Source organism: Zea mays, chromosome 5 (assembly GCF_902167145.1).
Source record: "Zea mays cultivar B73 chromosome 5, Zm-B73-REFERENCE-NAM-5.0, whole genome shotgun sequence".
NCBI lineage: Eukaryota > Viridiplantae > Streptophyta > Magnoliopsida > Poales > Poaceae > Zea > Zea mays.
In genome coordinates, this window is record NC_050100.1 from 219,711,729 (window position 1) to 219,723,309 (window position 11,581).

Sequence of the window (11,581 nt, forward strand, 5' to 3'; positions counted from 1 at the left end):
GGTTGATTCTCATGTTTGTAATGTTTCAATTCCCAATCCTAGAGATAATAATGATGATTTGCTTGCTAGGATTGAAAAATTAAACATTTCTCTTGCTAGCCTTAGATTAGAGAATGAAAATTTGATTGCTAAGGCCAAAGATTTTGATGTTTGCAAAGTTACAATTGCCGATCTTAGAGATAAGAATGATATACTTCGTGCTAAGATTGTTGAACTTAATTCTTGCAAACCATCTACATCTACCATTGAACATGTCACTATTTGTACTAGATGTAGAAATGTTGATATTGATGCTATTCATGATCACATGATTTTAATTAAGCAACAAAATGATCATATAGCTAAACTAGATGCTAAAATTGCCGAGCACAACTTAGAAAATGAGAAATTTAAATTTGCTCGTAGCATGCTTTATAATGGGAGACGCCCTGGCATTAAGGATGGCATTGGCTTCCAAAGGGGAGACAATGTCAAACTTAATGCCCCTCCAAAGAACTTATCTAACTTTGTTAAGGGCAAGGCTCCCATGCCTCAGGATAACGAGGGTTACATTTTGTACCCTGCCGGCTATCCTGAGAGCAAAATTAGAAAGATTCATTCTAGGAAGTCTCACTCTGGCCCTAATCATGCTTATATGTATAAGGGTGAGACATCTAGTTCTAGGCAACCAACCCATGCTAAGTTGCCTAAGAAGAAAATTCCTAATGCATCAAATGATCATGCCATTTCATTTAAAACTTTTGATGCATCTTATGTGCTTACTAGCAAATCCGGCAAGGTAGTTGCCAAATTTGTTGGGGGCAAACACAAGGGGTCAAAGACTTGTGTTTGGGTACCCAAAGTTCTTGTATCTAATGCCAAAGGACCCAAAACCGTTTGGGTACCTAAAGTCAAGAACTAAAATTGTTTTGTAGGTTTATGCATCCGGGGGCTCAAGTTGGATACTCGACAGCGGGTGCACAAACCACATGACCGGGGAGAAAAGGATGTTCTCCTCATATGAGAAAAACCAAGATCCCCAACGAGCTATCACATTCGGGGATGGAAATCAAGGTTTGGTCAAAGGATTGGGTAAAATTGCTATATCTCCTGACCATTCTATTTCCAATGTTTTTCTTGTAGATTCTTTAGATTACAATTTGCTTTCCGTTTCTCAATTATGTCAAATGGGCTACAACTGTCTATTCACTGATGTAGGTGTCACTGTCTTTAGAAGAAGTGATGATTCAATAGCATTTAAGGGAGTGTTAGAGGGTCAGCTATACTTGGTAGATTTTAATAGAGCTGAACTCGACACTTGCTTAATTGCTAAGACTAACATGGGTTGGCTCTGGCACCGCCGACTAGCCCATGTTGGGATGAAGAATCTTCATAAGCTTCTAAAGGGAGAACACATTTTAGGATTAACAAATGTTCATTTTGAGAAAGACAGGATTTGTAGCGCATGTCAAGCCGGGAAGCAAGTTGGAACCCAACATCCACACAAGAACATCATGACGACCGACAGGCCGCTTGAGCTACTCCACATGGATCTATTCGGCCCGATTGCTTACATAAGCATCGACGGGAGTAAGTATTGTCTTGTAATAGTGGATGATTATTCTCGCTTCACTTGGGTATTCTTTTTACAGGAAAAATCTCAAACCCAAGAGACCTTAAAGGGATTCTTGAGACGGGCTCAAAATGAGTTCGGATTAAGGATCAAGAAAATAAGAAGCGACAACGGGACGGAGTTCAAGAACTCTCAAATTGAAGGCTTCCTTGAGGAGGAGGGCATCAAGCATGAGTTCTCTTCTCCCTACACTCCACAACAAAATGGTGTAGTAGAGAGGAAGAATCGAACTCTATTGGACATGGCAAGAACCATGCTTGATGAGTACAAGACTTCGGATCGGTTTTGGGCCGAGGCGGTCAACACCGCTTGCTACGCCATCAACCGGTTGTATCTACACCGAATCCTCAAGAAGACATCCTACGAACTCCTAACCGGTAAAAAGCCCAACATTTCATACTTTAGAGTTTTTGGTAGCAAATGCTTTATTCTTGTTAAAAGAGGTAGAAAATCTAAATTTGCTCCTAAAACTGTAGAAGGCTTTTTACTTGGTTATGACTCAAACACAAGGGCATATAGGGTCTTTAACAAGTCCACTGGACTAGTTGAAGTCTCATGTGACGTTGTGTTTGACGAAACTAACGGCTCTCAAGTAGAGCAAGTTGATCTTGATGAGATAGGTGAAGAACAGGCTCCATGCATAGCGCTAAGGAACATGTCCATTGGGGATGTGTGTCCTAAGGAATCCGAAGAGCCTCCACATGCACAAGATCAACCATCCTCCTCCACGCTAGCATCTCCACCAACTCAAAATGAGAATGAAGCTCAAGTTGATGAAGTAGAAGATCAAGCAAATGAGCCACCTCAAGATGACGACAATGATCAAGGGGGAGATGCAAATGATCAAGACAAGGAGGATGAAGAGCAAAGACCGCCACACCCAAGAGTCCACCAAGCAATCCAACGAGATCACCCCGTTGACACCATCCTTGGCGACATTCATAAGGGGGTAACTACTAGATCTCGGGTTGCTCATTTTTGTGAACATTACTCTTTTGTTTCCTCTATTGAGCCGCACAGGGTAGAGGAAGCTCTCCAAGATTCGGATTGGGTGGTGGCGATGCAAGAGGAGCTCAACAACTTCACTAGGAATGAGGTATGGCATTTAGTTCCACGTCCTAACCAAAATGTTGTAGGAACCAAATGGGTCTTCCGCAACAAGCAAGATGAGCATGGTGTGGTGACAAGGAACAAAGCACGACTTGTGGCCAAGGGATATTCCCAAGTCGAAGGTTTGGATTTCGGTGAAACCTATGCACCCGTAGCTAGGCTTGAGTCAATTCGCATATTATTAGCCTATGCTACTTACCATGGCTTTAAGCTTTATCAAATGGACGTGAAAAGTGCCTTCCTCAATGGACCAATCAAGGAAGAGGTCTATGTTGAGCAACCTCCCGGCTTTGAAGACAGTGAGTACCCTAACCATGTCTATAGGCTCTCTAAGGCGCTTTATGGGCTCAAGCAAGCCCCAAGAGCATGGTATGAATGCCTTAGAGATTTCCTTATTGCTAATGGCTTCAAGGTCGGAAAAGCCGATCCTACACTCTTTACTAAAACTCTTGAAAATGACTTGTTTGTATGCCAAATTTATGTTGATGATATTATATTTGGGTCTACTAACGAGTCTACATGTGAAGAGTTTAGTAGGATTATGACACAGAAATTCGAGATGTCTATGATGGGGGAGTTGAAATATTTCTTAGGATTTTAAGTCAAGCAACTCCAAGAGGGCACCTTCATTAGCCAAACAAAGTACACTCAAGACATTCTAAACAAGTTTGGGATGAAGGATGCCAAGCCCATCAAGACACCCATAGGAACCAATGGGCATCTCGACCTCGACACGGGAGGTAAGTCCGTGGATCAAAAGGTATACCGGTCGATGATTGGTTCATTGCTTTATTTATGTGCATCTCGACCGGACATTATGCTTTCCGTTTGCATGTGTGCAAGATTTCAATCCGACCCTAAGGAATCCCACCTTACGGCCGTAAAACGAATCTTGAGATATTTGGCTTATACTCCTAAGTTTGGGCTTTGGTACCCTCGGGGATCCACATTTGATTTACTTGGTTATTCCGATGCCGATTGGGCGAGGTGTAAGATTAATAGGAAGAGCACATCGGGGACTTGCCAGTTCTTGGGAAGATCCTTGGTGTCATGGGCTTCAAAGAAGCAAAATTCGGTCGCTCTTTCCACCGCCGAAGCCGAGTACATTGCCGCAGGACATTGTTGCGCGCAATTGCTTTGGATGAGGCAAACCCTGCGGGACTACGGTTACAAATTAACCAAAGTCCCTCTGCTATGTGATAATGAGAGTGCAATCAAAATGGCCGACAATCCCGTCGAGCACAGCCGCACTAAGCACATAGCCATTCGGTATCATTTTCTTAGGGATCACCAACAAAAGGGAGATATCGAGATTTCTTACATTAATACTAAAGATCAATTAGCCGATATCTTTACCAAGCCACTTGATGAACAATCTTTTACCAGACTTAGGCATGAGCTCAATATTCTTGATTCTAGAAATTTCTTTTGCTAGCTTGCACACATAGCTCATAAACATACCTTTGATCATGTCTCTTTCATATGCTATGACTAATGTGTTTTTTCAAGTCTATTTCAAACCAAGTCATAGGTGTATTGAAAGGGAATTGGAGTCTTCGGCGAAGACAAAGGCTTCCACTCCGCAACTCATCCTTCGCCATCACTCCAAGAAAAGGACCTTGTCTTTGGGGAGAGAGTAAAAGCAAAAGGACCGGACTTCGTCTTTGGTATAATCTTAATTCATTTACTTATGACCAAAGGGGAAGATAGCACTTCTAGGGCTCTAATGATTCCGTTTTTGGCGATTCATGCCAAAGGGGGAGAGAGTATGAGCCCAAAGCAAAAGGACCGCACCACCACCCACCAATTTCAAAAACTTAGTGTTTTCCAAGAGTATTTATCAATTGGTATCCTATTGTGTTCAAAAGGGGGAGAAAGTAGTATTTAAAAATGATATATCAAAACCCTCTTGAACACTAAGAGGAGGATCTCCTTTAGGGGGAGTTTTGTTTAGTCAAAGAAAAAGCATTTGAAACAGGGAGAGAAAATTTCAAATCTTGAAAATGCTTTGCAAAATCCTATTCATTTACCTTTGACCATTTGCAAAAGAACTTTGAAAAGGATTTACAAAAGAATTTGCAAAAACAAAACATGTGGTGCAAGCGTGGTCCAAAATGTTAAAAATGAAGAAACAATCCATGCATATCTTATAAGTATTTATATTGGCTCAATTCCAAGCAACCTTTACACTCATATTATGCAAACTAGTTCAATTATGCACTTCTATATTTGCTTTGGTTGGTGTTGGCATCAATCACCAAAAAGGGGGAGATTGAAAGGGAATTAGGCTTACACCTAGTTCCTATATAATTTTGGTGGTTGAATTGCCCAACACAAATAATTGGACTAACTAGTTTGCCCAAGTGTATAGATTATACAGGTGTAAAAGGTTCACACTCAGCCAATAAAAAGACCAAGTTTTGGATTCAACAAAGGAGCAAAGGGGCAACCGAAGGCACCCCTGGTCTGGCGCACCGGACTGTCCGGTGCGCCACCGGACATGTCCGGTGCGCCAGGGGGACTCAGACTCAAACTCGCCACCTTCGGGAATTCCCAAAGGCGACTCGGCTATAATTCACCGGACTGTCCGGTGTACACCGGACAGTGTCCGGTGCGCCAAGGGAGGTCGGCCTCAGGAACTCGCCAGATTCGGGAAACGCCAACGGCTAAGTCCACTATAATTCACCGGACTGTCCGGTGTGCACCGGACTGTCCGGTGCGACTCCGGTGCAACGGCTATCTCCGCGCCAACAGCTCTCTGCCGCGCAATAAATGCGCGCTCTACGCGCGCAGATGGCAGGCGTGCCCATACTGGCACACCGGACAAGGAACAGTACCTGTCCGGTGTGCACCGGACACCCAGGCGGGCCCACAAGTCAGAAGCTCCAACGGTCAGAATCCAACGGCAGTGATGACGTGGCAGGGGGCACCGGACTGTCCGGTGTGCACCGGACTGTCCGGTGCGCCATCGAGCAGACAGCCTCCCAACGGCCACTTTTGGTGGTTGGGGCTATAAATACCTCAACCACCCCACCATTCATTGCATCCAAGTTTTCCCACTTCTCAACCACTTACAAGAGCTAGGCATTCAATTCTAGACACATTCAAAGAGATCAAATCCTCTCCAATTCCACACAAGGCTTTAGTGATTAGCGAGAGAGATTTGCCGTGTTCATTTGAGCTCTTGCGCTTGGATTGCTTCTTTTCTTTCTCACTTGTTCTTGTGATCAAAACTCTATTGTAATCAAGGCAAGAGGCACCAATTGTGTGGTGGCCCTTGCGGGGAAGTTTTGTTCCCGGCTTTGATTTGAGAAGAGAAGCTCACTCGGTCCGAGGGACCGTTTGAGAGAGGGAAGGGTTGAAAGAGACCCGGCCTTTGTGGCCTCCTCAACGGGGAGTAGGTTTGAGAGAACCGAACCTCGGTAAAACAAATCCGTGTGTCACACTTCATTATTTGCTCGCGATTTGTTTTGCGCCCTCTCTCGCAGACTTGTTTATATTTCTAACGCTAACCCGGCTTGTAGTTGTGTTTATATTTGTAAATTTCAGCTTCGCCCTATTCACCCCCCTCTAGGCGACTATCAGTCACCAGCTGTTTGAAGTTTTCAGTCACCAGCTGTTTAGAATGATTTCCAGTTTTCTTTTATCTATGATTTGAGAAAGAAAAATCGTCTCTTAGTTTTCAGTAAACAGTTTGAAGTTTTCAGTCACCAGCTGTGTGATGATTTGAGAAAGAAAAATCGTCTCTTAGTTTAGCAATTTACTTAAGCATATTGGTGTAATTTTAGACTTGTGTAATTTCATATTGGTATGCTGTGTAAATCTGGTTAAAGATATGTTCTTTTGAGGCTAATCTGGTTACTGTTTACTGTTTATTACAGTATCTGTTTAATTTGTGTAAATCTGGTTAATTCATACTATTGTTTACTGTTTATTACAGCGTCTGTTTAATTTACTTATTTAAAGATCTGTTCTTTTGACGTCTGTTAAACAGAAAAGATCTTTTCTGGTTAAAGATCTTTTTCTTGTTTTATGCTTGTATATACTTGTATATATTGTTTAATACAAGTAAAACCAAACAGACGTTTACAAGTGATTATTAGACGTTTAATTTTCTGTTCTTTTCTGTTTTGAGCATAATACAAGTATATACACCTGAAAACCAAACAGCGTAGGGTAGCTCTGTAGATTTAATCAGTCAGTACAGGAAAACCAAACACGAGCTCATTAAATCCTGGATGAGTCGGTACAGGAAACCAAACACGAGCTCATTAAATCCTGGTTGAGTCGGTACAAGAAACCAAACACGTAACAAATTAACTAGTTGCGTCCATGTATACATGCTAGGCTCAGCCTGCATCTGGATCTAAACTAGACTCTACCCAGCCGAACAACCAATCAGCCGGAAGATGCACCAGGGCAGCAAACATCCATATCTGCAGTTTTGATTCGCACACTAGACTACATTAGCAGAGACCCTGTTGTTAAACAACTATTTTAAAAACCATGGCTTTGAATTACTATGGTTTTAAAATGTCATGGTACAACCATGATATTTTTTTACATCACTCCAAATTAAATAATACATGTCCAGAGTATGTCGAACCATGGTAACCAAAACTATGCTATTCTGATTTCTGACCCGGGCCCAGATGCAAGCAACCAAACGCATGCGAATTGCATCCCACCAACCTGGCCCGACCAATGGCCGCAGAGCTAATGTTTTTTTAAGGAAAAAAACAGCAACGATGGTTTACTCCCAAAACATACGGTGTCCTACCTGAATCGGCAACTCCTGTGGCAGCAACTGTAGTGGTACTCACATCACAAGTTTATTATTACAAAGTGAAAGCATTGTGAAGTACTTCCTCCGTTTCGTTTTAGTTGTCGCTGGATATTGCAAAATTGAACTATCCAACGACAACTAAAAAGAAACGGAGGGAGTAGCTGGTAGTCATTATCTGTTTAACTGTAGCACAGAGAGATCCCAATTCCCAGCCACTTTAATACTAGGCGGGTCTGTTTGTTTGCTTTTTTAAAGGCTAAAACTCAGCAGGTGCCTACTTGCTCCATGCAAATGGAACAGATCATGCATATGAAAAATAAAAGGGACATCAGTAAATCGACGTATATACCATAGCCTCACTGAAACCTTCTTTCAGGCTATAATATCCGAATACTAAATCGTTTTTCAGACATACGGATACCAAGTGCAACAACTCTCCATATTATTCAGAAAGTATACGAATATAAATTCAGAATACTATATTACTATACAGACAGACAAAAGTCTCTCACAAAACAAGAAGATTCTCCTATGTCATCTGATGCACTATCTATTCGGTTTTTTCTTCTTCTTATTTTTTTGCTAACGAGTCATGAAGTTTACATCATATAATCCTATGTCATCTGATGCACTATCTATGCAAGGATTCCAAAATCCTTGTTCTCACTTATACTATAAGCTTTCCTTTGATCGAGCCATGTAGATTTTTTATCCTATGCACCCCGTCGTCTGACTACAACACTTCATGTACAAGGACAACTGGACAAGTCCACGCTTGCTTTTTATTGTTGCATCGCCATCGCATGTTGCTGCTTCAGCAAAATCTGTGCGTAGAGAAGCTCGTTCCAGGAGTCCGGTACTCCAGGGAGGCACCAGTGGCTGCAGTCCTGGTACAGCTCAGGCGATTGCCTCTCCTCTTCAGTCAGCTCCTGCTTGCGGTAGGCCGAAGGGTGGGCCTCCTTCCTGTAGTCGGTCATCCGTGTTATGTTCAGGTACACGACGGGCGTTTTCATCTCACGGAGCACCTCCTCCAGAATGCTCATCTTCTCTGGGTACGGCGTGAGGTACTGGCCATCCGTTATTGGATCTGTTTCCTTGTCACAACTGCCGCCCGAATTCCATTGGCCTCCACTGCATGACAGACACGACATCGGTAACTCATAGAGCACATCTTTTTGCTCAACTTGCTGAGGTTCAGAAATAACTTTCTTGGGTACCTGAAGTGGGATGCCGAGTAGCCTCTGAAAAACACAGTGGTTTTCTTGGGGTTTACACTGGAATCAACCCACTTGGCCCAGGTGTTGAGAGCTCGCCGAAAGGCATCGTGGACGTCCAGCTCACTGTACACGCGGTTGCCCTCTTGGTAGTAATCTTTCCTGCGGCACATTTTTTTTTTCTAAAAAATAATCAGAACAGTACATGGCAAATGGAAATGCAGGATGTCTGAACTGCACAGATCTTCAGTGAATCAGGCAATGCATTGTTTTGCTCACCCTAGAGAAGTTTTGTCATGCGTCCACCAGTGACCAGTGTTGAAGATAATGATATCTGCGTTCTTGTACCTCGGGAACGCTGGATCGATGACGTCAAGCCTGAGAGTTTCCCGGGTACCCTTTCCGTTGCTGATTGGCATCTCCCATTCCTGAACAAGGAAAGGGGAGCGGAAGAACTCCACACTACAATTGTAGTCCTATAAAGCAACAGCATGTTCGCGCTTTAAGAGTCTGTTCTAGTTGAGGAAACTAGCATAGAGCCAGAGATGACAAAAGCTGGAATAAGGCGTACGTATCTACCTGGAACAAGAAAGAGTAGGAGCCCTCAGCCCTGAATTGGCTCCTGCCGGATACCTCAAAAACCTTACTCTTGTCTTTGACAGAATTCCTCAAGATACAAATCAGGGATTCCCACATGTTCCTGTTGAGCGAATCACCCACAAACACCAGCCTCTTCCCCCTCAGCCTCTCCAACATATCAGTTGGGTTCAATCTAACACACAGATGACAGAACTAAACTTTCAAAAAAAAAAAGCAACACAGAACTGCATTTGGTGCAGTAACTAAACCGCGTAGTTGTTGCAGTATAAACCTTTCTCACCTTGGGATTCTGCATCCGCTAGGTTGCCACCGGAGCCTCTCGTAAGCTTTGTCAGGACGGCCGTTGAGGTGGCAGTTGAAGGACTCATCGACGTGAGGACATGATCCCGCAGGATACAGAGGGTACGAGTCATCTCGGACCCAATTCCCGTAGAACATGTCGCAGCGGGCCATGTTCTCAATCCAATCAGCCTTCATGCGCCAACCGGCATTAGCATCTGCTTCCACCGGCACATCACCGTTGTCACTGGCTGTTGGGGTGGCCCCTCGTGCAGATCGATCTTTCACCGGACTAGTGCTCCCCTGAGGACTAGCGGTCGATTCATTCTGCTTATTGGCTGCAGTACTGTTGCTGCCATCTGAAGCAGCTGAACTGTGGCTCTTGCTATCTGCAGGAGCCTGAATTGGGACGGTCTGGTTGTTGACTGCAGCTGCACTTCCATTGCCGTCCATGGCCGCTGCAACTTCACTCGCAGTCTGATTAAGGAATGAAGCAGTAGCACCATTGACTAAAGCTGCAGTTCCGCTTCCCAACTGGTGCGTGGAGCCGGCAGTATACCTTGCACTCGGTCTCACCCCGTTGCCATCCCCGGCATCCACGGAACTCGCGTTCGTGTCGTCGGAACCGTTGATCCCAACAGGCACGCCTCCTTTCGCCGACGTGACATTCTGGGCTGAACCGCCGCTCGCGAGTCCAGGTCCAGGCCCACCCTTCGACTCGGCAGCGGCACTCCAGGCGGAATGCTTGGCTTTGGCACCGCCTTGCACATGATCAACGGGCGCCGCGCCGCTCAGCACCGTCGCAGTAGCATCCCCGGGAACTGGCGCTTCCTTGCTGCTGACCGGAGCTCCACCTCCGCTTCCCAACTGCTCGCCGCGCCGAACCGCGCTGGAGCCATTGCCTCGGGAACAGCTCACCGCGACGCCACCAGGAGGCACCGTGGAGGAGGAGATGGCGGGAAACAGGGACGAGAGGAAGCCCGAGACCTGCGCGCGGTACGGCGACGCGGAGGCGATCAGGCCGTCGTCGAACCACGCCACGCCCGGCGACGAGGCTGGGGGCACGATGAGGGAGGGCGCGAAGCAGAGGAAGACCGCGAATCCGGCGAAGGTGAGCGTGAGGCCGTAGAGGCAGAGCCTGACGGGCAGCGCTCGCCCGACGAGCCCTGCTCCGCCGAGGTGGCCGAGGTGTTCGGCCACGGCCGCCACGCCGCTCTGCCTCCACGCGCCCTTCATCCGGTGACCGGTGGTGGCGTGCGATGGAAGGCGAGCGGGTGCGGCGGGAGTTAGTTAGGGTTTATAGTAGGCAAGTATGCAGGGCAGCGGTGGCGCAGCCGGTGTGAGAGGGCGAGCGCCGTGCTGTGGGCAGCGATCCACCGTAGACGTTTTTGTAGGAGGCGTCGGAGGCGGCGTCGGCGTGGTCAGTTGGAACTTGGAACTAAAATAAAACTATCCATTTTCTTTTTAATTTCAGTTTGGTTTTAATAGGCTTCCATAGGGAGGTGGTAGAGGCGTAGAGCCGACATATGGTGCAAGTGCAAGGAGCCAGAATAATTTGATTTCTTTGTAAAACATCCGTGTGGCTTTATGACATGTACAATCTCCAGTTCTCCATCTAAGAAATTCATCCATATAACCTAATATATCTACTTTCTCTATCCACATGAGTTTAGTTGTTTTAGATTTGTCTTAAGTCAATCACTATTAATTTTAACCTGACCGATTTATACCATGTGTTTTAAAAGATTTTACAACATAAAACTAAAATTACTTGATTCATCGTGACTTGAACTATCATAATATGTAATTTTTCTAGTTTAGAACTGAAAGGGAAATAGGGTCAAACCTTTTCCAATAAGAATTTTGGTGGTTGAATTGCCCAACACAAATTATTGGACTAACTAGTTTGCTCTAGAAAATATGTTTTACAGGTGCCAAAGGTTCACAACAAACCAATACAAGTCAAAAGATATGGTTCAA

General features: G+C 44.9%; 1 protein-coding gene across 2 annotated transcripts; it reads right to left on the minus strand.

The window, feature by feature from the left end:
- Positions 1-7,928: 7,928 nt before the first annotated feature.
- Positions 7,929-11,044, minus strand: LOC109940010 (protein trichome birefringence). Of its 2 annotated transcripts, none has more exons than XR_002262555.3 (5): positions 9,603-10,960; positions 9,302-9,494; positions 9,002-9,198; positions 8,726-8,904; positions 7,929-8,639 (listed from the first exon to the last, which is right to left on the minus strand). XR_002262555.3 is itself a non-coding variant. In XM_020538713.3 (5 exons), exons 1-5 carry the CDS (start codon positions 10,835-10,837, stop codon positions 8,291-8,293), a joined length of 2,133 nt encoding a protein of 710 aa, XP_020394302.1. In that variant the 5' UTR covers positions 10,838-11,044; the 3' UTR covers positions 7,929-8,290. The 2 variants fall into 2 exon arrangements, 1 of the variants encoding a protein (XP_020394302.1); XM_020538713.3 differs by having other exon boundaries at positions 8,726-8,884; positions 9,603-11,044.
- Between the last annotated feature and the right edge of the window lie 537 nt (positions 11,045-11,581).